We start from the raw sequence: 27108 nt of genomic DNA, 5'->3' as shown, positions 1-27108 counted from the left end.
TCTGCAGTTAGCAGAACAGCTCGGCTACATTTACTGAGTGATCTCTGTTGAATAGTTCAGTTTATATATGATGGCAGTTCTTTGATTGTATAATGTTCACCGTTTTTGTGGCTGTTCCTTACTTTATAATAACCATTGTCATTATGATCATGGCTTTGTATGTAAGAGTCTCTTTCTGTGTAATTTTGTCTGTTAGTATGATTTTTTTTTTTTTTTTTTTTTTTTTTTTTATACTTTGTCGCTGTCTCCCGCATTTGCGAGGTAGCGCAAGGAAACAGACGAAAGAAATGGCCCAACCCCCCCCCCCCCATACACATGTACATACACACGTCCACACACGCAAATATACATACCTACACAGCTTTCCATGGTTTACCCCAGATGCTTCACATGCCTTGATTCAATCCACTGACAGCACGTCAACCCCTGTATACCACATCGCTCCAATTCACTCTATTCCTTGCCCTCCTTTCACCCTCCTGCATGTTCAGGCCCCGATCACACAAAATCTTTTTCACTCCATCTTTCCACCTCCAATTTGGTCTCCCTCTTCTCCTCGTTCCCTCCACCTCCGACACGTATATCCTCTTGGTCAATCTTTCCTCACTCATTCTCTCCATGTGCCCAAACCATTTCAAAACCCCCTCTTCTGCTCTCTCAACCACGCTCTTTTTATTTCCACACATCTCTCTTACCCTTACGTTACTTACTCGATCAAACCACCTCACACCACACATTGTCCTCAAACATCTCATTTCCAGCACATCCATCCTCCTGCGCACAACTCTATCCATAGCCCACGCCTCGCAACCATACAGCATTGTTGGAACCACTATTCCTTCAAACATACCCATTTTTGCTTTCCGAGATAATGTTCTCGACTTCCACACATTTTTCAAGGCTCCCAAAATTTTCGCCCCCTCCCCCACCCTATGATCCACTTCCGCTTCCATGGTTCCATCCGCTGACAGATCCACTCCCAGATATCTAAAACACTTCACTTCCTCCAGTTTTTCTCCATTCAAACTCACCTCCCAATTGACTTGACCCTCAACCCTACTGTACCTAATAACCTTGCTCTTATTCACATTTACTCTTAACTTTCTTCTTCCACACACTTTACCAAACTCAGTCACCAGCTTCTGCAGTTTCTCACATGAATCAGCCACCAGCGCTGTATCATCAGCGAACAACAACTGACTCACTTCCCAAGCTCTCTCATCCCCAACAGACTTCATACTTGCCCCTCTTTCCAGGACTCTTGCATTTACCTCCCTAACAACCCCATCCATAAACAAATTAAACAACCATGGAGACATCACACACCCCTGCCGCAAACCTACATTCACTGAGAACCAATCACTTTCCTCTCTTCCTACACGTACACATGCCTTACATCCTCGATAAAAACTTTTCACTGCTTCTAACAACTTGCCTCCCACACCATATATTCTTAATACCTTCCACAGAGCATCTCTATCAACTCTATCATATGCCTTCTCCAGATCCATAAATGCTACATACAAATCCATTTGCTTTTCTAAGTATTTCTCACATACATTCTTCAAAGCAAACACCTGATCCACACATCCTCTACCACTTCTGAAACCGCACTGCTCTTCCCCAATCTGATGCTCTGTACATGCCTTCACCCTCTCAATCAGTACCCTCCCATATAATTTACCAGGAATACTCAACAAACTTATACCTCTGTAATTTGAGCACTCACTCTTATCCCCTTTGCCTTTGTACAATGGCACTATGCACGCATTCCGCCAATCCTCAGGCACCTCACCATGAGTCATACATACATTAAATAACCTTACCAACCAGTCAACAATACAGTCACCCCCTTTTTTAATAAATTCCACTGCAATACCATCCAATCCTGCTGCCTTGCCGGCTTTCATCTTCCGCAAAGCTTTTACTACCTCTTCTCTGTTTACCAAATCATTTTCCCTAACCCTCTCACTTTGCACACCACCTCGACCAAAACACCCTATATCTGCCACTCTGTCATCAGACACATTCAACAAACCTTCAAAATACTCATTCCATCTCCTTCTCACATCACCACTACTTGTTATCACCTCCCCATTTACGCCCTTCACTGAAGTTCCCATTTGCTCCCTTGTCTTACGCACCCTATTTACCTCCTTCCAGAACATCTTTTTATTCTCCCTAAAATTTACTGATAGTCTCTCACCCCAACTCTCATTTGCCCTTTTTTTCACCTCTTGCACCTTTCTCTTGACCTCCTGTCTCTTTCTTTTATACTTCTCCCACTCAATTGCATTTTTTCCCTGCAAAAATCGTCCAAATGCCTCTCTCTTCTCTTTCACTAATACTCTTACTTCTTCATCCCACCACTCACTACCCTTTCTAAACAGCCCACCTCCCACTCTTCTCATGCCACAAGCATCTTTTGCGCAATTCATCACTGATTCCCTAAATACATCCCATTCCTCCCCCACTCCCCTTACTTCCATTGTTCTCACCTTTTTCCATTCTGTACACAGTCTCTCCTGGTACTTCCCCACACAGGTCTCCTTCCCAAGCTCACTTACTCTCACCACCTTCTTCACCCCAACATTCACTCCTCTTTTCTGAAAACCCATACTAATCTTCACCTTAGCCTCCACAAGATAATGATCAGACATCCCTCCAGTTAGTATGATGTTTTATTGTATTAAAGCATCTGTTATCATGATGGTTCCTCCTTTGTATGTTGGCGCCTGTTTTGGAATTGAATGTTGTATGTGGTCCTGAGTCTATATTGATTCCTAGTCCCTAATACTGTATGTGTATTTTGAATCCCTTTCACTTTGTTGGTCAGTCACTTTTGTACTTCTGTATGTTTGATAGTCTCTTGTAGATTAAGTTCTTGTCACTATGATGACTTAAATTTTTGTTTCTTTGTTCTTGTCACTATGATAGATCGTTGTGCATATGATGGCCTGCCACTTCAAAAGTGTATTTAAGACATTATGTCATCACTTCCTACATGTATCTGTCAATCTGTCTGTGGACATATTCTTCCAAGAACAATGAATCAAGAGCAGTACATTTGTAGAAATTATACTTGTGCTATAGATACCCTCTGTGGACTTGATGAACTGATTAGATTATGAAGTACATATCTGCAAAAATTTGAGTATCAGGAAAAACTGCATTTTTTGCAGATTCTATGCATGATAACTCAAGAACAATTTATAATAAGTTTCATGCTTATACCATGGTTAACCCCTGTGACTTGCTGATTAGATTTTGGCTCACATACTTGCCCATATTTTCATATCAGGAAAAACTGATACTTTTCTCAATTCTTTTTAGCATGGTAATTCAAGAACAGTACATGTATGAAGGTTCATACTTAATACTATAGATACTTCCTCAGATGATGAACTTACTTAGATTTTAGGGCACATAAGTACTTAATTTTGCATATTGATGAGAGAAAATGTTTTTTCCTGATCATTTTTTGTGGACTTGATAACTCATGTACATTATATGTGAGAAAGTTTATACTAATCCCGTAGGCAACCTCTGTAGAATTTATGTACTGGTTAGTTTTTGGGGTGCAGTTGGATAAATTTCTATATTTATTAGGAAAAACTGATTTTATTGGAAAATCTTCATAGCATGATCAGTATGTGACAGGAACTTTATAATTGTACCATAGGCATACCATGTGGAGGTAACATGCTGATAGAGTTTGGTCCTCTTGATTTTTATGTTTACATGTCACTAAGGAATGCTATTTTTCATATTCTTTTTAGCTTGAAAACTCAAAGACGTAGTTTTAGAAATGTCATACTTATATTCTTTTTACCATGAAGACTTAGTTTTAGAAATGTCATACTTATATTCTTTTTACCATGAAAACCCAAGGACAGTAAGTTTTAGAAATGCTGTACTTTTACACAATAAGGGTCCCTGTAGAGATGCTGAACTGATTACATTCTGGGGGTTTTAATTGCTTATATTTGCATATTAACCAGGTAAATTGATATTTTTTGCACGTTCTTGTTAGGATAATAACTCTAGAATGGTATATGCTAGAAACTCCATATTTACACCATAAGTACCCCTTATGAAGGCAGTATACAAAATAAATTTTGGGTCATGTGATTATAGATCTGCATATAAGTTAGGAAAACTGACTTTTTGGTGCATTCTTGTAACTTATCAGCTTGTTAGAAATCTTATAGTTATACATAATGCAACCCATCTGAAGGTGACGTGGAGATTAACACTGGAGGGATGATAAGTCTAGAACTTCATATCTATAATGTAAGAACACCCTGTGGGGCCTACAAACTAGTTAGATTTTTAGAGATAATGTTGCATACATTTGCTTATTATTTTATTATTTAGGCAAATTTTATTTCATTTTAAGGTACACAGGATTGCTGAGTAATGGTTAGTTCAAGTTTATAACTTATATGTATTTTTATTGAGTGGGAGATGTATAAAAGAAAGAGACAGGAGGTCAAGAGAAAGGTGCAAGAGGTGAAAAAGAGGGCAAATGAGAGTTGGGGTGAGAGAGTATCATTAAATTTTAGGGAGAATAAAAAGATGTTCTGGAAGGAGGTAAATAAAGTGCGTAATACAAGGGAGCAAATGGGAACTTCAGTGAAGGGCGCAAATGGGGAGGTGATAACAAGTAGTGGTGATGTGAGAAGGAGATGGAGTGAGTATTTTGAAGGTTTGTTGAATGTGTTTGATGATAGAGTGGCAGATATAGGGTGTTTTGGTCGAGGTGGTGTGCAAAGTGAGAGGGTTAGGGAAAATGATTTGGTAAACAGAGAAGAGGTAGTAAAAGCTTTGCGGAAGATGAAAGCCGGCAAGGCAGCAGGTTTGGATGGTATTGCAGTGAAATTTATTAAAAAAGGGGGTGACTGTATTATTGACTGGTTGGTAAGGTTATTTAATGTATGCATGACTCATGGTGAGGTGCCTGAGGATTGGCGGAATGCGTGCATAGTGCCATTGTACAAAGGCAAAGGGGATAAGAGTGAGTGCTCAAATTACAGAGGTATAAGTTTGTTGAGTATTCCTGGTAAATGATATGGGAGGGTATTGATTGAGAGGGTGAAGGCATGTACAGAGCATCAGATTGGGGAAGAGCAGTGTGGTTTCAGAAGTGGTAGAGGATGTGTGGATCAGGTGTTTGCTTTGAAGAATGTATGTGAGAAATACTTAGAAAAGCAAATGGATTTGTATGTAGCATTTATGGATCTGGAGAAGGCATATGATAGAGTTGATAGAGATGCTCTGTGGAAGGTATTAAGAATATATGGTGTGGGAGGCAAGTTGTTAGAAGCAGTGAAAAGTTTTTATCGAGGATGTAAGGCATGTGTATGTGTAGGAAGAGAGGAAAGTGATTGGTTCTCAGTGAATGTAGGTTTGCGGCAGGGGTGTGTGATGTCTCCATGGTTGTTTAATTTGTTTATGGATGGGGTTGTTAGGGAGGTGAATGCAAGAGTTTTGGAAAGAGGGGCAAGTATGAAGTCTGTTGGGGATGAGAGAGCTTGGGAAGTGAGTCAGTTGTTGTTCGCTGATGATACAGCGCTGGTGGCTGATTCATGTGAGAAACTGCAGAAGCTGGTGACTGAGTTTGGTAAAGTGTGTGAAAGAAGAAAGTTAAGAGTAAATGTGAATAAGAGCAAGGTTATTAGGTACAGTAGGGTTGAGGGTCAAGTCAATTGGGAGGTAAGTTTGAATGGAGAAAAACTGGAGGAAGTAAAGTGTTTTAGATATCTGGGAGTGGATCTGGCAGCAGATGGAACCATGGAAGCAGAAGTGGATCATAGGGTGGGGGAGGGGGTGAAAATTCTGGGAGCCTTGAAGAATGTGTGGAAGTCGAGAACATTATCTCGGAAAGCAAAAATGGGTATGTTTGAAGGAATAGTGGTTCCAATAATGTTGTATGGTTGCGAGGCGTGGGCTATGGATAGAGTTGTGCGCAGGAGGATGGATGTGCTGGAAATGAGATGTTTGAGGACAATGTGTGGTGTGAGGTGGTTTGATCGAGTAAGTAACGTAAGGGTAAGAGAGATGTGTGGAAATAAAAAGAGCGTGGTTGAGAGAGCAGAAGAGGGTGTTTTGAAATGGTTTGGGCACATGGAGAGAATGAGTGAGGAAAGATTGACCAAGAGGATATATGTGTCGGAGGTGGAGGGAACGAGGAGAAGTGGGAGACCAAATTGGAGGTGGAAAGATGGAGTGAAAAAGATTTTGTGTGATCGGGGCCTGAACATGCAGGAGGGTGAAAGGAGGGCAAGGAATAGAGTGAATTGGATCGATGTGGTATACCGGGGTTGACGTGCTGTCAGTGGATTGAATCAGGGCATGTGAAGTGTCTGGGGTAAACCATGGAAAGCTGTGTAGGTATGTATATTTGAGTGTGTGGATGTATGTATATACATGTGTATGGGGGTGGGTTGGGCCATTTCTTTCGTCTGTTTCCTTGCGCTACCTCGCAAACGTGGGAGACAGCGACAAAGCAAAAAAAAAAAAAAAAAAAAATGTATTAACTAGAGGTAAATATCTTGGCATACAACTCTGTAAATTAATTAGTATTTTTGTGCATATGGTGAAACATTAGGTGATGCAATTGCCTCCTGTCTGTTTTATGGATTCATGTCTGAATAGTCACAAATTTAAAATGGTTTTTCATTATGATTATCTCGTCTTTTTAAAAATCTAATGTGTATGATGTCTTTCCAGTTTGATGATGTTCCATATGATGATCTCTCCTGCTTGAATGATGTTCCATTATCTTTTTAGATACCATGTCCATAAAGGTCTTTGTATGTTCATGAGGATTATCTGTATAATGATACCTGCCTGTATAATGTATTTATTTTCCTGATATGACACTTTGTCTTCATCTATATTTATTATGTGTGATAGTTACCCTTGTGTGCATGGTTGATGCTTGTTTAATGGCCTTGTCTGTAGAATGGTTTCTTGTATATAAGGTGTTTCCTGATTTGTGGCACTGTCTTGCTTCTTTGTGATGGTTCACTGTCTATACAGTGTGGTCCCATTGTATACAATATATCCATAGGCTGTCCATTGTGTACTTATACATCAGTCATCTGTCTGTAAATGATTTCCAGTTTCTTTTCAAGGCTCACTAGTTTGTATAATGGTCACCTGTCTGTATGTGAACCAATAGTGGAACTATAGGTAGGTATTTTTTTCTCTGTACGATTGGATTGTCGTCTGTTTATCTTAACCAGTGCTTTTTATTGCAGTCTATAGTCTGTATGATGTTCTCAGCAGTTAATATGGTCTTCAACCTGTTAACATGAGTTTGTATGCTACTAAGTTCCTATATTGGCTACTTTAAGTTTGATGGTCCTTTATGTCTATATAGTCCCCTTTCTTTATGACATTCCAATGTTTTTGATGTAGGATGTTGGGTCTTTTATTTTCCACATGTATGTACTAGTGGTGAATGGATTGATGGAAGTGGCAGTGAGTCATAGAGTGGTTGAGGGAGGGGGGGGTGAAGGCTCTTGGATCACTAGAGAATGTGTAGAGGGAGAGATCGTTATCTTAGAGGGCAAAAGTCGATGCGAGGCTTGGGATGTTGATAAGGTTATGCAGAAGAGGGTAGATGTGTTGGAAATTAAATGTTTGAGGACACCGTGTAGCGTGAGATGGTTTGATCAGGTAAATAATGCAGTGGGAAGAATGAGGTGTAGTAATAAAAAAAAATAAGGTTGAGAAAGCTGAAGAGCATGTGCTGAGACTATTTGGAGGTGGGCAGATTAGAAAGGGTAGTGAGTGGTGGGATGAAGAAGTAAGATTATTAGTGAATGAGAAGAGAGAGGCATTTGGATAATTTTTGTAGGGAAATAATGCAAATGACTTGGAGATGTATAAAAGAAAGAGGCAGGAGGTCAAGAGAAAGGTGCAAGAGGTGAAAAAGAGGGCAAATGAGAGTAGGGGTGAGAGAGTATCATTAAATTTTAGGGAGAATACAAAGATGTTTTGGAAGGAGGTAAATAAAGTGTGTAAGACAAGGGAACAAATGGGAACATCAGTGAAAGGGGCTAATGGGGAGGTGATAACAAGTAGTGGTGATGTGAGAAGGAGATGGAGTGAGTATTTTGATGGTTTGTTGAATGTGTTTGATGATAGATTGGCAGATATAGGGTGTTTTGGTCGAGGTGTTGTGCAAAGTGAAGGGGTTAGGGAAAATGATTTGTTAAACAGAGAAGAGGTAGTAAAAGCTTTGCGGAATATGAAAGCCGGCAAGGCAGCGGGTTTGGATGGTATTACAGTGGAATTTATTAAAAACGGAGGTGACTCTATTTGACTGGTTGGTAAGGTTATGTAATGTACGTATGACTCATGGTGACGTGCCAGAGGACTGGCGGAATGCTTGCATAATGCCATTGTACAAAGGCAAAGGGGTTAAGAGTGAGTGCTCAAATTACAGAGGTATAAGTTTGTTGAGTATTCCTGGTAAATTATATGGGAGGGTATTGATTGAGAGGTTGAAGGCATGTACAGAGCATCAGATTGGGGAAGAGCATTGTGGTTTCAGAAGTGGCAGAGGATATATGGATCAGGTGTTTGCTTTGAAAAATGTATGTGAGAAATACTTAGAAAATCAGATGGATTTGTATGTAGCAATTATGGATCTATAGAAGGCATATGATAGAGTTGATAGAGATGCTCTGTGGAAGGTATTAAGAATATATGGTGTGGGAGGTAAGTTGTTAGAAGCAGTGAAAAGTTTTTATCGAGGATGTACTTGTAGGAAGAGAGGAAAGTGATTGGTTCTCAGTGAATGTAGGTTTGCGGCAGGGGTGTGGGATGTCTCCATGGTTGTTTAATTTGTTTATGGATGGGGTTGTTAGGGAGGTGAATGCAAGAGTTTTGGAAAGAGGGGCAAGTTTGCAGTCTGTTGTAGATGAGAGAGGTTGGAAAGTGAGTCAGTTGTTGTTCGCTAATGATACAGCGCTGGTGGCTGATTCGGGTGAGAAACTGCAGAAGCTGGTGACTGAATAAATGTTAATAAGAGCAATGTTATTAGATACAATAGGGTTGAGGGACGAGTCAATTGGGAGGTGAGTTTGAATGGAGAAAAACTGGAGGAAGTGAAGTGTTTTAGATATCTGGGAGTGGATTTTGAAGCGGATGGAACCATGGAAGCGGAAGTGAATCATAGGGTGAGGGAGGGGGCGAAAGTTCTGGGAGCGTTGAAAAATGTGTGGAAGTCGAGAACGTTATCTTGGAAAGCAAAAATGGGTATGTTTGAAGGAATAGTGGTTCCAACAATGTTATATGGTTGCAAGGCATGGGCTATAGATAGAGTTGTGCGCAGGAGGGTGGATCTGCTGGAAATGAGATGTTTGAGGACAATGTGTGGTGTGAGGTGGTTTGATCGAGTAATTAATGAAAGGGTAAGAGAGGTGTGTGGTAATAAAAAGAGTGTGGTTGAGAGAGCAGAAGAGGGTGTTTTGAAATGGTTTGGTCACATGGAGAGAATGAGTGAGGAAAGATTGACAAAGAGGATATATGTGTCAGAGGTGAAGGGAACGAGGAGAAGTGGGAGACCAAATTGGAGGTGGAAAGATGGAGTGAAAAAGATTTTGAGTGATCGGGGCCTGAATATGCAGGCGGTTGAAAGGCATGCAAGGAATAGAGTGAATTGGAATGATGTGGTATACCGGGGTCGACGTGCTGTCAATGGATTGAACCAGGGCATGTGAAGTGTCTGGGGTAAACCATGGAAAGTTTTGTGGGGCCTAGATGTGGAAAAGGAGCTGTGGTTTCGGTGCATTATACATGACAGCTAGAGACTGAATGTGAACGAGTGGGGCCTCTGTTGTCTTTTCCTAGCGCTACCTCGCGCACATGTGGGGGGAGGGGGCTGTCATTTCATGTGTGGTGGGGTGGTGACGGGAATGAATAAGGGCAGACAGTATGAATTATGTACATGTGTACATATGTATATGTCTGTGTGTGCATATATATGTATACGTTGAGATGAAGAGGTATGTGTATGTGCTGTGTGTGGACATGTATGTATATACATGTGTATGTGGGTGGGTTAGACCATTCTTTCGTCTTTTTCATTGTGCTACCTCGCTAATGCGGGAGACCGACAAAGTATAATAAATAGATAAATAGATATGCAGAGAATTAATGTGAAAAGGTTGACAAAGAGGATATATGTGTCAGAAGTAGAAGGATGAAGGAGAATTGTGAGACCAAATAGGACATGGAAGGATGGAGGGGAAAAAGAGTTTGAGCAACTGGGTCCTAAACTTGCAGGAAGGTGAAAGGTATACACAGGATAGAGGGTATTGGAATGATGAGGTATACTGGAGTCAACCTGTTGTTGATGGACTGAATGCATGTCAAGTGTATGAGATAAACCATGGAAAGGTCAGTAGGACCCAGTTGTGGATAGGGAGCCATGGTTTTGGTGCATACATATGATAGAGAATGGATGTGGCCTTTGTCTGTTCCTGGCACTACTTTGCTAAAGTGGGAAACAGTAGTCAAGGATAGACAATAATGTAGTGGTCTTCTGTCTGTATTGGCTACTTTTTTATGATGGTCCAAATTCGGCAGTGTCCAGTTGGGTCCCTTTCCCTTTAATGGTTGCTCTTACTTAGACAAATACTTGTGCAGACTTTTCATGTGAAAGGCCTTGTTTAGTTGATGATCCTATTCTAGGATAGTCCCATCTATACAATAGGCCATTTGTGTAAGATGGTCTCTGTGTTTTAGTGAAATTGCCTTTCTTTATCATGGTCTACAGTTTCTGCCTATGTGATGGTCTCATGTCTGTGTGATAGTCCCCTGGTCTTTGATGGCATTCTGTTTATATTATGAACATCTGTATTATAAATCCAATTCCTATGGTTGTCCATGTTTTGTAGTTGATCTCAGTTTATTTGATGATCCTCTTTAGTTTCATGTGTGTATGATGATTTTTTTTATCTCTTTGACATTACCAGTTACATATATGAGTTATATACTGTGTAAGCTGCACTCCTGTTTCATATTTCTGTAACAAAATTTTTTGTAGTGTCATACTTTAAAATGATCAAAGGGCAAAATGCTAAAAGTTTAATAGTGCAGGTTGAGTATCCCTCATCTGAAATGCCTAGGACCAGAAGTGTTACAGATTTTGGAATATTTGCATATACTTTCTTTTTCTTTCAAATTATTCGCCATTTCCCGCACTAGCGTGGTAGCGTTAAGAACAGAGGACTGGGCCTTTGAGGGAATATCCTCACCTGGCCCCCTTCTCTGTTCCTTCTTTTGGAAAATTAAAAAAAAAAGACAAGAGGGGAGGATTTCCAGCCCCACGCTCCCTCCCCTTTAAGTCGCCTTCTACGACACGCAGGGAATATGTGGGAAGTATTCTTTCTCCCCTATCCCCAGGGATATTTGCATATACATATTGAGATATCTTGGGGATGGAACCCAAGTTTTACCACAAAATCCTTCTGTGTTTCATACCTTATACACATAGCTTGAAGGTAATTTATACAATATTTTTGACAATTTTGCACATTAAACAAAGTGTGTGTAAGTTACACTGAACAATCACAAAGCTAAGGTGTCACAACCTCAGCCGGCTATGTGGACAATTTGTGGTTTTTTGGCATCACCTTCATCCTGACTTTGAGTTTATATGCTACTGATAAGCAATCCTTTTCTTACCCTTATTCATATGTAGGTATATGATAGTAAAAATGTGTGAAAATACCATTAATTCAATGAAAAAATAATGTGTTTAGGGTAATTAAGCAGCATAGTAGCATCAGCAGAATACTTGTATTGGCTGTTAAACATTAACAACAACAAACAACTGCGGGTTTTTATTTTCCACGTACGATGCGGTTTTTATATTAGAAGGTTACAGTACACTGTATCTTATTTCTTAGGTTTAATTTGAGATATGAAAAAAAATAAGCATTTAAGATAATTACAGGTATTTGTAAATGTAATGAAAACTAACTGTGAAAAGAATTTCAATGCAATATCTGTTAGTGGATCTGGCAGCGGATGGAACCATGGAAGCGGAAGCGAATCGTAGGGTGGGGGAGGGGGCGAAAATCCTGGGAGCCTTGAAGAATGTGTGGAAGTCGAGAACATTATCTTGGAAAGCAAAAATGGCTATGTTTGAAGGAATAGTGGTTCCAAGAATGTTGTATGGTTGCGAGGCGTGGGCTATGGATAGAGTTGTGTGCAGGAGGGTGGATGTGCTGGGAATGAGATGTTTGAGGACAATATGTGGTGTGAGGTGGTTTGATCGAGTAAGTAATGTAAGGGTAAGAGAGATGTGTGGAAATAAGAAGAGTGTGGTTGAGAGAGCAGAAGAGGGTGTTTTGAAATGGTTTGGTCACATGGAGAGAATGAGTGAGGAAAGATTGACCAAGAGGATATATGTGTCGGAGGTGGAGGGAACGAGTAGAAGTGGGAGATCAAATTGGAGGTGGAAAGATGGAGTGAAAAAGATTTTGAGTGATCGGGGCCTGAACATGCAGGAGGGTGAAAGGAGGGCAAGGAATAGAGTGAATTTGATTGATGTGGTATACCGGGGTCGACGTGCTGTCAGTGGATTGAATCAGGGCATGTGAAGTGTCTGGGGTAAACCATGGAAAGTTGTGTGGGGCCTGGATGTGGAAAGGGAGCTGTGGTTTCGGGCATTATTGCATGACAGCTAGAGACTGAGTATGAACGAATGGGGCCTTTGTTGTCTTTTCTTAGCGCTACCTCGCACACATGAGGGGGGAGGGGGATGTTATTCCATGTGTGGCGAGGTGGCAGTGGGAATGAATAAAGGCAGACAGTGTGAATTGTGTGTATGGGTATATATGTATATGTCTGTGTGTGTATATATATGTGTACATTGAGATGTATGGGTATGTATATTTGCGGGTGTGGACGTGTATGTATATACATGTGTATGGGGGTAGGTTGGGCAGTTTCTTTCGTCTGTTTCCTTGCGCTACCTCGCAAACGCGGGAGACAGCGACAAAGCAAAATAAATAAATGAATAAATGATAACCAGTGTTGCTCATTTTATGCTCAGACTTGGGATTTTAGGTGATGAAATTCAGATTTCACATGAAAATATTGTTTTGCACTAATCAGAAAAACTTGGTCTCTCCTTAAAATGGAAGATAAATGCATCAATAGATACTAGAACCACATATGGCCCGAGAAACTTGAGGGGAAGGGTACATCACTGGTAATGTCATCATGAAGAAGAAACATCAGAAGTTGAGGGATCAGGAAGTGGGTCCTTTAGGGATAAGGAGGCATTCTGCTGGATGGTGTTTTAAAACGTTTCCTCCAGAGTCATCTACCTCATTAACAATGGTTTTTGTCTTAGAAGTCTCTCTCTGATTTTATAAATTGACATGATTTCTTGCTCTGTTATGAATGCACACTGCTCTAGTCGTTCAGTAAGTCCATCATATATTTTTCACCATGTCATTCATAGGCACTTTTTCTGTAGTGTTAATAAAGTCATCTTCATCATCTCTATTATCATGATCACCTTGATTCAGAACCAGTGAATGGTCAGTGAATGAACAACTGGAGTTTTATCATCTGCAGGCCTATCTGACATTTTCAGTAATATCTTTGTACCACAGTACATAGAATAAACAAAAACGCAGTGAGCAATGCACGTAAGTCTGGCGGTGACAGTGTTTTGCAACAAACTGGCACCAACAGAGTGTCAGGGCCCAGCATGGGCAAGTGAGGTCAGGTGTGGAATTTTCCACTTGTTACATCATGTTACCGCTGAAAAAGTTTCAGATTTTTTATTTTCGGATTAGGGATGCTCAACCCGTATTGATTATAGGCTCTTTGAAATAGCATATTTAGAGAGCTTTCTTTCATCATTTTCACTGTTTGCTGACATCAATTCTTTGTATACTAATCATTACTTTGTACTATCTTGCTTAATATGTCATGTAGCCAGTAAATTACTTTTATGCTGTAGGATATGACATGAGCGCAGTGTATGAATTAAAGCTTCGGAAACTGAAGGTGAACAACAGGGCCCTTGCCAAGGCCCTTGCAGACCAGAAGTTGGAGACGCAGCAATGGTTAGTTGGAATGGTGTTTTTTTCTGTCTCTGTTTAAGCTTAGTTTGTAGAGAAACTCATGCTTATGCTTTTATGGTAGTAGATGAACATGATTTTTTTTCTGTCTTATAATGGAAAGGATAGACTTACAATATTTTTTATCAGATGTATATAAGAATAGGAAAATGTGTGTGATTATGGAGGTGTTGATCATTTTATATATAACAATTTTATTTTAGGAAGGAATCATTTGACATGGCTTTTATAAGGCCACAGACAGACTGTTGTTTAGCTAAATGGACTTTGATAATGGAAAATAAGGGATATCCAAGACAAAACAAAGGTGTTTGTACTTGAGCACAGCCTCATTTCAGCAAGTACATGACTTTGGCAGCTACTTTAGGTTTTACACAGCTTACCACCACCATATTCTGTTGAGTCCTGATGTAGCCTCAGTATTGATTTGTGGACAGATATGAATAGCAATGCTTTTTGATTGAAAGAATCAGAGTATAGTATTTTTAGCTCACCTGGTCAAAGGCCTTGTAAACTTTTATTCACATGGTGTGAGTTGTCATCCATGATACATCATCCATCCATTATCTTTTCACATTTTTGCCTTTTTCTTGGAAACTAGTAGAGCAGTATGAACAGACTTGGCAGGGATGGTCCTTGGGAGGTCCCTTTTCATCATTGTGTCTGATGATTCAGATTTTGTCGGTTGTTGTCTGTAGTTATTCATTGTCCTTTGTTTAACTTGTTGCTATTCATTCTCTTAAACTACAAGGTGTGTGAACCAAACACAGCTGGGATGGTCCATGGTTGGTTTCTCTTCAGAATTGTGTTCAGTGACCTCAGCCATGAAGCAAGATTGCTGTTGTTACTAAAACTAGTCCATCCATTAGCTTTTTATATCTAAATCTTCTTCCTCAAAACTATTCAAGTGGTCCTTGGGTTGTCCCTTTTCAACATCATGATTTGTAACCTCAAGCACCATCCAAGATGGCTGTCATTCCAAAACCTTTCCTTTCTTTGACTTCTCATATTGTGACTATTTCCTCAGAATTTACAGGACCATGTTGACCCAGACTTGGCAGTTGTGGACCATGGGTGGTTCATTTTCGAAATTGTGTCTGGTGACCCTGATTTAAGATGGCTTCTGTTGGAGAACTATAACTAGAAACTTTCTCAAATAGCCATAACCTCTTTTCGTCTTCAGGCTGAATTGGCTCAGTTTCAGTAGTAAGTAAAAGACTGAATTATTTAACATAAAACAGATTTTTCTCTAAAATTTTTGTTTCTACCAGTTTTTGCTGATGAAGCAAATGAGGCCTATAATGTTGAACATTCACAAAAGTCCTCTTATGTGAAACTACTGTGCCAGTTTTGAATTAGCTTATGGATGGTCCTAGGTGGTCCCTTTTCAAAATTGTGTCTGGTAGCCCTTAGTACCATTCAAGTTGGCTCTGTTAGAGAAAATTAGCCCAAGATTTGAACTGTAGTTGCATGATTATAAGTAGCCTTACATATAGTACCTTTTTTTGTGAAATACATGTGAAGTGGCTGGGGTGAACCATGGAAAGGTCTGTGGCATCTGGTTGTAGGTAGGGAGCTTTAATCTCAGTGCATTACACATGACAGTTAGAGAATGGATGTGAGTGAATGCAGCCTTTCTTTGTCTGTTCTTGGTGTTAACGTGGAAATGGCGATCAACTATGAAAAAAAAAAGTATTGAATGATTTTTTCCTTTATTAAAACTGGTCATATTTTGACAAAATGAAATTATTCTGATTTAGCAGATTTAAAACCAAGTGAGTGATACAAGCTAATGTGAGCCATTTCTGTTTTCATGTTAACTCTTCGACTGTGACATGCCTCATGTGAGTCCACTTGTTGGAACTTGGTTTCATGGGGTTAGGTCAACCTCTGAGGTAGACATCTTAAATGTGTTAAGATCTTCCTTAACATTAAAACCATTCAGACATTCAGGTAGTAGTTGGGAGGCAGTCACTGACCAGAATTTACTGGCGCTACCTGCTTGGGTATTGGGAAGGTTAGTGACGATTGTGTAGAGATCCAGCACATCAGTGATTGTAAAGTTGCTTTTCTCGGACCCAGGCAGCTGTCTTTTCCTTCTGCTTCACCCTCACATAGACTGCTGGCATTCTGTCCACAAACATACAGGCTCTCCTTGTCATGCACAACTCTTGACATCATTTAATTCACACAACTCATTCTTCATAGCTTTAGATTTTCCTACGCTGTGCACTATCCTTGCTTTTTGGCAAAATATAAGGAGCAGATGTAGAAGTAGTAGGTAGGAACATTAGGCAGGAGCATTTAGGAAGAAACACTCGGTAGAAGTATTAGATAGGAATATTAGGTGAAAGCATTAGGTAGAGGTAGTGGGCAGGAACATTTGGTAGACACATTAGGTAGAAGCAGTTGGTAGGAGCCTCTGGAAACACCTTGCTAGAGTTGCCCTCTGCCAGTGGCCAGTTAAGGATGAGGTACTAAAGGCTTAGAAGCAGCACTAGAGTTACACCAGTTATGGAGACTTTTGCCATGGCCACCTTCGTAAGTGAGTTCCCTGAAGGTACAGGCATCAGAGGTATAGATAGTGAGATAGATACATTCATATTCAGAAGATTTGGTGATTGAGGCCCTATTTCTGTTCAGGCAGTGATTTACCATCAGATTTATTGTTCTAAGTCTCTGAAGGGGAAAGTTGGGCTCACAACAAAACTTTTTTGATAATTGTTTGGCTTTTAACATCCCAAAGGTGAACTATTTTAATAAATGTTTCTTTCCCTACACCTTAAAGCTTTGGAACTATCTGCCCTCTCATGTCTTTCCCAATTGCCATGACTTGGCACATTTTAAGACTGGTTTTTCACTTCCTCCAAAATTTGTAAGTACTTTTCCCCATCTCTTTTTTTTTTTTCCTTGCTCTAACCTCCATATTTCAATTAAGGTCCAGCCTAGATGTGGACTTTTTTCCATGACTGGCACCTCCATCATGGAAAAAAAGCAGTTGTGGGAGGACTACGGTTTATGTATAAATTGAAATTCTCGCTGTATGTGTTCATTAAAACTAAATTTCTCATTAGAAACAGATCTACCTTCTAAGCATTAGTTACACTGATAACTCATTAGTTACAATATTAAGTGTATTTTTTAGACTGAGTATTGTTTGTGCAGGTTTGGGAGCTTCTTACAGTCCCGTTCAACACTTGGGGTGCATTTTGGTAATTTGTTTCACTCTTAATTGATGAAAGATATCATGAAATGAGTTTGACTCCATGCTCAGCACAGTTCTTGATAACATTTAGTGCCTTCAGGTTGAGTGCAGATGTCTGGTATGCAGTAGACATTTGCAAGTCTTCCACATCTGTAAGGAATTTGATTCAAGCTTGAGAGCATGAAATGTTAACCAGGTGTCACAACCAACCAAGTCAGCAAGTGTTGTTGAGAGAGTGATTGTCGATGGGAGTTTAGGCTTCCGATACCCTATTTCAAAATGTTTTCATGGTTTTGGCAATTCATTGCCTGGTTAGGTTGCTAAGAGGCTCTTGGCAATACACAACATTCTCTTGCTGGCACTTTGTTGCTGAAAAATACAAGAGGCACCATCTTAGCAGTCAGATGCTAGACATGCCATTGAAATGCACATATTGCAGTCTTGGAGATCAAAAGGTTTGAAGCCTCATACTGCAGTAGACATTGGAACAGCTTTTAGTCATGTCATCATGCATCCACAAATGTACCTGTCCCTAGCTAAGAACTATAGATTAGGGTGACAAAGATGTCAAATTCCCTTATTTTTGACTGTTGTTTCCTTGTGGTGATTGTGCCAGGTGGTAGCTGCTGAATTTGTTTCTCAAGTGTACAGATTTTTATGGAATTCATTTACTTTGATATCCATCTGGCTTTGTGCAGTACACCTGGTTATGTGAAGGTGATTTGTTGGTCAGCCTCTTACCCATTGAGAAACACAACATAGTTCATTGAACTCTCGATAATCATCTCTTTGAAATGAGTGCTCTGAACAGGCAAGTAGTAAAACATTGGCTCTACAGTCTTCCAACAGATTTAGTGCCACTTTGCTGAATACAGTTGCATTGAATCATGAAAGTGGTTCATCCCAATTATGTGACAGTAATTCAAAGTTCTTGCAAAACCAGAAGAGGATAATGTCAGGATACTTGGAACTTTGAATTGCTAGGTCATCAAACACATGAGATAGTAAAACCTCATCCACAAGATGATTACAAGTTGTCCACAGAAGTGCCCAGTTTAAATGTTGGTTTATTGCACAGGCTGCAGTGATATGCCCTGTGTGAGATGCTGTAATATGAAATGCCATGCTGACGATGTAATTCATATAGTTCCAGGACTTCAGTAGCTCAGACGTCAGATCAGCAATAATAATCACCAGAACTTTTACTTAAAACATCATTCATTTCATGCATATTTCCTTCCCCAACAGTAAGATGTTCTTCTCTACCATTTTGATTGGACATTGATGACATAAGTTCCACATCCCAGTGTAATTCACTGTTCTTTGCAAGCATGTTCTTTGCTATTTTATGTCCAACCTGGCACCTTGACCTGTTAACTGTGGAGTATGATATTGAGTCTTGAGAGTCATTATTGATATTCTAATTGCCAATACTTTGAGGATGGGATTTGAATGTGACATCCCAGTGTAATTCACTGTTCTTTGCAAGCATGTTCTTTGCTATTTTATGTCCAACCTGGCACCTTGACCTGTTAACTGTGGAGTATGATATTGAGTCTTGAGAGTCATTATTGATATTCTAATTGCCAATACTTTGAGGATGGGATTTGAATGTGTAACGTAAGTACTTTTACACGAGATAGAGGTGGTATTGGATGGAGTGCAACTTAGCAATGGTAGCTCCACAATACTTCAACCTCAAGTTGGAAAACCTTATTCGATTTAGAATTACAAGAAAAGCAGAATGAACATTAACCACAGCAAATGTATAGTTTTAAATCTAGGGCAAATAAATTCCTCAGCATTGGGGCATATGATGCACCCTAATGCTTATGGGTCTAATCTATTGCATTACACTTTCAAATGAAAGCATACTTCCATAGAATATAAACAGAACATTTGGAGACAGCTCACAAAGATGTGAAGGACAAACCCCTTGATTACTTTGAGAATTTGCATGACTGTCGTCAAGGAAGACAAACTGTAACTCAAATACTCAGTCAAAGGGCACCAATTTGAGTTATCCAGGCTAATTACAAAAACGGAAGACCTCAGAATACTGTTGAATCTTTCGTTCTTCCTGCAGTGCATTTTGATTTATGAATTATAATGCACCTGAAAGTACTAAGGTTGTCCTTTGAGATAACTAATTATTATCAAGGCATATTGACATTTTTCATGTGGGCCTATTGTCTGATGCATCATAAGCCCATTCTGATGATGAAAAAATGCTTTGAATTATGAAAAACAGTTTCTCTACCAGTGAATATTTTCTAATTCATTTTCCTCTACACTTTTTGTTAAACCATTTCTTGAGACAGTACAATATCAGGCCCAAGGCGTAGGTTCCATTGATTAGTGATTGATGTGGATTGGTGGCTGGGAGGTGCCACCTGCACCTTAGTACTAGTAATGCCCTAGACTCGGTTTATACTTCAGACCCTCATTATTGGGACTTTACCTTACTTAAAAAAAGGGCTTTTATCATTGCTTCCAGTATAATTCTGATTGTACTTTTGATATTTTCATTAAATGATTTGTCTGAATTACAGAAATTTTTTGAGAACTTAACATTCTCAATACTGTTACTGTATGTAGTTTTTTTATTTTCAGTACTATTATGTAGGTTTTCTTAGTTTCACTTTTCCTAGTATGTACTGTGTGAATTATTTTGTTGAAACTCTTTGATGTTTCTCCTCCTTTGTATTCTCCTTCCTTTCTTGATTTGATTTGTGCCAGTAACCCCGGCAAGATTTATTGTGCACTCCATGCTCATCCCATGAACAGTAGTGCAAAAGGATTACAGGGGTCACAAAGAGTATTAGTCAGACCCCAGTGGGTTGATATTACATAAGATGTTACAATTCATTAAGGGTATTTCATTATATACATTACATAGTTTCATGTGGTAAGTTTAACTGAGTAGATGCATAAAAGTGGATACAAACTTGAAATTTCAGGTATCTTGTCATTGGCAATAGTTGTTGTGACATTTCTTGCAGAGTTTGTTTCAATCTTTCCCTAAAAGGCTTTATTTTTTGCATTCTAATATATAGTGTTCTAGTTTGTGTCCAAATCTTTGACCACAAACTTTACAATTCTTGTGACTAACATCTCCAGATAGGCCAAAGCACCAATAGTACGTATAGCCTATCCTTAGTCTAGCAGTTGCATCATCATCTAATTTGCTGATCTTATTACTTTCTCCATATACATGTTTTACTTTACTCATTTCACTGTAATGGAAAATGTTTCTACTTGTGCTTATATGAACTTATCTTTGTGCTTCAAAGAGGTCAGTCAGTTCCTTTCTAATTACAGTTTTGAGGCTTTTAATTGGCAACCCATTGTTGTGCAAGTTTGGCTAAAGTACAGCTTTGGCATGCTCATGGAGACCTGTATGGAAGGAATCTATAACAGTTTGATTTGAATCCCTTGATCAGTAATGTCTGAGTATTTGTGTCTGGCTTCAAAGACCAGCATGTTACATTCTGATCTCTGGGTGTTAAGGACAAGTAGTGAAGATAAGAGAGATAATTAAACTGTCTGTGGCAGTAATTTCTACCTGCTCAAGAGCAATAAGTATGGTGAACAGTTCAGTTTGTAGAGAAGATGCCCAGTTGTATATTCTAACATTTTTCTGTAATCTATTACTGTTGGGCTGGATCATAATGGCAGCACTGCCCACTCTCCCAGTGGTAGAGTTGCAAGAATTGTCAGTATAGATGTACTGGGCTATGTTATTGTCAGTGTGGAGTTTCTATATATATTTAAGACTGCTGGTTTTGGCTGTGTTGAAGGTGAAGATTATAAATATTTAGATTTTTGGATGGATAAGTAGGTGAAATAACATCAAAGGGAGTTATCTGTTAGGAAGGCAGGAAATGCTGCTGCTTCCTAATTTTATGCAAATCATGTACTCCAAACATTGTCATATGGTTGGCTGTTATTTGGATCCATTTAGATTCACTTGTGCCATGGCATATATTGTTTAACAATATTTTGGAGACAACACTATCTGGATCACCACACGGATGTTTCAGTTTTATCATAAGATTGATATCAAGTATTCTGTCTTCATTGCTAGGAATACCAAGTTCTTTCTGCATGTTAAGTACTTTAGTAAACTTCAGGCAGTCAAGATGATTTGTAAGGCTTCTTTCAGCATTTTTTCAAGTCTGTTGATACCTGTGCTGTTGTGTAGGACCAAAACTTGTTTGTGATGATCTGTTAGGGACCTAATAAAAGGAAAGTACATCATTTTGACTATTCTGATATTTGCACCATAATAGGGTTGTACCCTGCAACAGCTCTAAGAGCTCTGAGTCTATCGGTGCATTGTAGATTTAGTTTTTGTGCACTAGCTGCATCACATGGGACTGAGACACCGAGATATTGAAAGGAAACGTAGTCATTCGGGTTTCCAGCAATTGTCACCTTTCTTGTTGTTATGTATCCTTCAAGGAAGATAAGAACTGATTACTTCTTGATGAGGATTATATACAACAATTCCATTAGTATCTGATATTATTTCTCCTTTGTGGTTTTATATGAAATTGAAATTTTTACCATTTACCACAGATCTTTCAGACTAACCCCACCACTGCTTACCAAGCATGCCCTCTTTTTTGCAAGGGATAGAGATGATCTGCTTTGGAGTCTCTTTTCTGCCCCCAATTTTTGCCTCTTAGATGGTTTATTGACTGTCTCTCCCTGTACTCTTAAGTGTCTGCTTATGAGTACTCCAATAAACCATTCATTATAGTTTGGCTTATATGCCTGCTTTCTTACCATTGGGCCACTACACTACGTCCTGACAGTAATCTTTACCCTTTCATCTCATCTGTATTTTTGCCTTCTTTTGTTTCTTTAATTTAAAAAAAAAGCATTTCTCATGCTTATTGCCTATGGTTTCTTCCATTACAGTCCCATCTTCTTTTCATAGATATGACCTTCATCCAGCCCAGATATCAACACCATTGTACATCTTTTTGCCTATTGCTTCACAAAGTTTTCTGTCTTTGGTTTAACCTCTTTTGTTGGCAAACTCATTATCTATTGGTTCATTTGATTTTGTGTTTCAGGTCCTTTCAGAAATCAGTGGTCTTCTTTAAATGTATTCAGTTTGAATACTCTGTAACTTACTAGTTTTCTCATCATATACTCTAGGTATTTACCAAATGGCATCATTTAGGAAAGACTAATGACTACTAGAATATTCTGAAAAGTAATGAAGAAAATGTTGGTAAAGATGGAATTACTATCTATCACATGAATGATAATGATCACTTATGGTTCAGAGCTTACTGATTATAGTTGACAATTGATGTGGTAAATTGGATTTTTTGTAAATTTTTCAGCTCATTTTGTTCAGTTGTATCTTATGAAATCCTTGAATTGATAGCAATCTGCATATTCAGAAAAATGTTGGTGAATATGGATGAAAGAGACAAGAACTCTACCTAGCACCTGAATGCCAGCAATTGTCTTTAGTTCAAAACATTCAGTTTGTACTCTGTGAATGATACAGAAAATTTTATTTTTCATAAGATTTTTTCTAAACAGTTTTCTTTAGAAGGTTCTTACCTGATGCTTGAATTAATGAATGTCAACATTTTCAGAAAAATATAGGAGAAATTGGGTGAAAGGGCTGAAAGTGTGACTTAGCACCCAAATGCCTGTTATCACCTTCAGTTCAAAACATTCAATTTATGCTAAGTAGATTGTATTTTTTCATTAATTTTTTCTACACAGTTTTCTTTATCACGTTTTTACCTATGCCTGAACTACTGATTAGATAGTCAAAAAGATAGCGGAAAAGATGGTTGGTAGATGGAAGAGCTTGCATGCCATATCCTGGAAAAGGAAGCAAGTAGGAAATGGTGGTGAGTGAGAGAAATGCATGGTCTAAGCTGCCATATTTGAGTGTGCCCACCTTTTTAGCCTTGCAAATTTGAGAGTTTGATGATGATTCTTGAAATAATGAAGGTAATTCAGGAGGTCATGGCATTAATGTTGATTTCTATGCCTCCCTGTTTTACTAATGTCTCCTGATCTCTGTTCCTCTGCTCCAGTACCCTTTATCTCTCGTTCTTAGTCCTAGAAATACTTCCATCCACTGCCCTCTCATTCTTGTCGTCTTTGATTGTTGTTTGTTCTTCCTCTCAGCTCTTCAGGTATTTCAGATTTGTAACTACACTCTCTCATTTGATTCCTTAGGTTTTCATTGCTATATCTATTGTATTGTTTGTTTATTTGTATGCATGTGTGTATGCTTGTGTTTGTGTGTGTGTGTATGTGTGATTGTCATGAGTATAAGTATGTTTCTGTCTGTCTGTTCTTTTATGTTCATATGTGTTTGTATGTTTTTTGAATTTGGTTATTTTCTGAGATGTTTTCCCTAAGGGAGTTTCTAACAAGGGAAAGATTTTCATTTGGCTGCAATAAATGCAGTCTTAATTTGTTATTGCAAGTCACCTGTCATTTTTTATATCATCCTCAGTATCCATCATTATGGCACTTATGGTTGTCATCCGTTTTATCACTTTTTTTTCATCAGTAAGCATTTGGTTTCCGACTGAAATTTTAGTAGCCAGTGACCTCTTGTTTTGAAATATAGGGCAATAATTCTATCGCCACTCTCACTCCATCACCACCATCACTCCATTACCCCTGTTGCTCACCCTCTCCATCATTCACAACACTCCATCACCACTTAGCCCAAACAGCAACAATTCGTCATTCATTTTACTCTGTAGAAACTAGAATTATTGGTTCCTTCATCATGTCCCTTCAAGGTAGACATTGTTTTTGCACTTGAGCAGTACCCTTTCTCCATCACAATTCTCACTCCACCACCTTCAGTTCTGCATGATCTTTACCCCATGATCATCCTCACTCCATAATCAGCCACACTTCATAACCAACTTGCTGATGTATTATGCTCTGTGGGTTAAGCTACAGAAGAGATACTTGTCATGCTTACTGTATTAAAAATGTAAAAGCATACAGCTTGTGAGGGCTATGGGGAATAGAATGACTTGGAGTGATGTGGGATACAGAGGGCGATATGCTGTCATCTGGCTGAACCAGGATGTATGAAGTAATCAAGGGAAACCACAAAGAAGCCTGTGGGGCTTGGCTGCAGGAAGTGGGCTCTGGTTTGGTTCTGCATATGATTATGAATTTAATAAATCTGTACTTCCTCTTGGAATAAGGTTAAAGGAGAAGGAGCATAATTGGTATTTGTAATTTTTGAATTTTTTTCCATGTCTGCATTATGTATTTTTATCGTGGACATTTAAGTGCAGCATTGAACATTGAATGACTAGATAGCAGTGTCCCTATTCATTCCATATATATCCCTTCATTGAGGCAATTGCAATAATTTTTCTTTTAAAAAAAAGATGTCATAAGTCTATTCTTTAGATTGACTGGAGTGTAATGTTCTGATTAAACTAATGTATAACTCAACTTTCTGAACCATTCTTTACATGTGCTGTGTTCTCTTAGATTTATGTTGCACCACTGGGAAATTATATGGGAGGGTGTTGATTGAGAGGGTGAAGGCATGTACAGAGCATCAGATTGGAGAAGAGCAGTGTGGTTTCAGAAGTGGTAGAGGATGTGTAGATCAGGTGTTTGCTTTGAAAAATGTATGTGAGAAATACTTAGAAAAGCAAATGGATTTGTATGAAGCATTTATGGATCTGGAGAAGGCATATGATAGAGTTGATAGAGATGCTCTGTGGAAGGTATTAAGAATATATGGTGTGGGAGGCAAGTTGTTAGAAGCAGTGAAAAGTTTTTATCGAGGATGTAAGGCATGTGTACGTGTAGGAGGAGAGGAAAGTGATTGGTTCTCAGTGAATGTTGGTTTGCGGCAGGGGTGCGTGATGTCTCCATGGTTGTTTAATTTGTTTATGGATGAGGTTGTTAGGGAGGTGAATGCAAGAGTTTTGGAAAGAGGGGCAAGTGTGCAGTCTGTTGTGGATGAGAGAGGTTGGGAAGTGAGTCAGTTGTTGTACGCTGATGATACAGTGCTGGTGGCTGATTCATGTGAGAACATTTTCTTGTTCTCCATGAATTTCATCAGTACTTTCTGACCTCATCCCTCATTTCTCATATGCCTTCTTTTTCAGCTCTTGTCTATTTCTTGATTTGTCACTTTCTCCTGTGTGCCTTCCCATTACTTGAACTCTTTCCCAGCAGATACTGTTCATACACTTTTCTTTTTCGTTAGCAATTTAACTTTCTTATCCCTTCCCCACATCCCAACCTTCCACATGTCACATACTTCCCTTGCACATATAAGTAATTCTTCCCTAAGTGCCTTCCACTCCTCCCAACTTTCCTTGCTTCTCTAACCTGTGTTACTCTTCATTTAATTTCTCATGTTATCTCCATGCAGAGGCCTCTTCCAAGCTTAATAACTTTGCCACTTCTTTTACACTCATTTCATTGCCTCTTCCTAAAACCACTTCAGACTCACAGTCTCCTCCATTAGGAAGTACTCAGACCTCTTTCCTGCTGCCCCTTTCTAGATGCTGACATATAGGAACCTTTCCTTCTCACAAGGTGATTGGTATGTAATCCAGTAATGCCTGTTGACCTGACTGCACCTTTTTTTTAGTTGGGTTCTCTAATCATCAGTCCTTGTTCAGCACGCAGTGTAACAAGCCCTTCCTATTTTCATTTCCACTAGTTACCCAAATGTATGCCAATTATACCCTCAACTAGCACATCATTCACCCTTGCACTCAAATATCATAGCACCAAGATTCAATCTATTTGATTAAAAAGTTGATACATTTCCTATAACATGATAGAATATAGAAAGAAACAGCTTTTGCACATGAAGATATCATCCGCATAGTGAGTGAAAGTTTACTGAAGGAACACTTGAGTTGAAGTAAAAATGATTAAAGAAATTCATGGTTGATAATCCCATTGGACAGGATGAGCTCCTTTAAAGGTATGAGGTAGAGGGGTTGATCATGGAAATTATGAATAAATTCAGTAAGCAATTTTATCATGGGTAAAGCTGTGTCACACGATCCCAAGATAGTTGATTTAGAACGTGCACGGAAGCATTTTTTATTTAAGGGTGTAGCAGTGAATGGATGTAGTCATATGTAAGTGAATAATCATGAACCACTCTGATGTGAAGAACACATTTCTTTTTATCATACCATATAAGTTGAAGATATGTTGGAATTATTTATGTTTTCATGCACTTGATCCGTCCCAGTTATACTGGAATGAATTTACAGATAATTGATAGTTAAACAAGCATATCTAGTAGTAGTGTTAGGAAGCCTAGTTAGTAGGCAGACATAGATCAGATCCAGGTTACTGGATATCAGGAGGTTTAATAATGGCTGCATAGTGAGTCAGCACTTCAGTGATTGTCAAGTTGCACTCCTATGACCCAAGTAGCTTTCATTTCTGTCTCACTCACACATTGACTGCTGGCATTGTGTCCACAAACGCACAATCTCTCCTTGCAGTACATAGCACTTGACAACTCTTAACTCGCACAACTCATTCTTTGTAACTATAGATTCTCCTGTGGTTGTGTGGTGGCAGTGCTATAAGCATTAAGATAGGAGATGCTGCTACTGTAAGAAGTAAAAAATGAACCTTAAAATTGGGGGAAGTTGTCAAGTTTCAGTACCTCAAGGGGACGCTTTAGTTTTACTAGAGTATCCAGGTCTCACCCTGCCTTCTGTGACCTCGTTAGTACACCCCTTAGGGGTGAGGACTAAAGGGGGAGGCATT

General features: G+C 39.0%; 1 protein-coding gene across 1 annotated transcript in view; it reads left to right on the top strand.

Moving 5' to 3' along the window:
- Positions 1 to 27108, top strand: part of LOC139766157 (uncharacterized) — a 137730-nt gene that overhangs the window by 18672 nt on the left and 91950 nt on the right. The window contains exon 3 of the mRNA XM_071694429.1: positions 14003 to 14108. Coding sequence (XP_071550530.1) covers positions 14003 to 14108 — 106 coding nt within the window. The remainder of the gene's footprint in view (positions 1 to 14002; positions 14109 to 27108) is intronic.

Source organism: Panulirus ornatus, chromosome 57, assembly GCF_036320965.1.
Source record: "Panulirus ornatus isolate Po-2019 chromosome 57, ASM3632096v1, whole genome shotgun sequence".
Lineage (NCBI taxonomy): Eukaryota > Metazoa > Arthropoda > Malacostraca > Decapoda > Palinuridae > Panulirus > Panulirus ornatus.
Note: the sequence above shows the minus strand (reverse complement) of the source record. Positions and strands in the feature narration are given on the sequence as shown.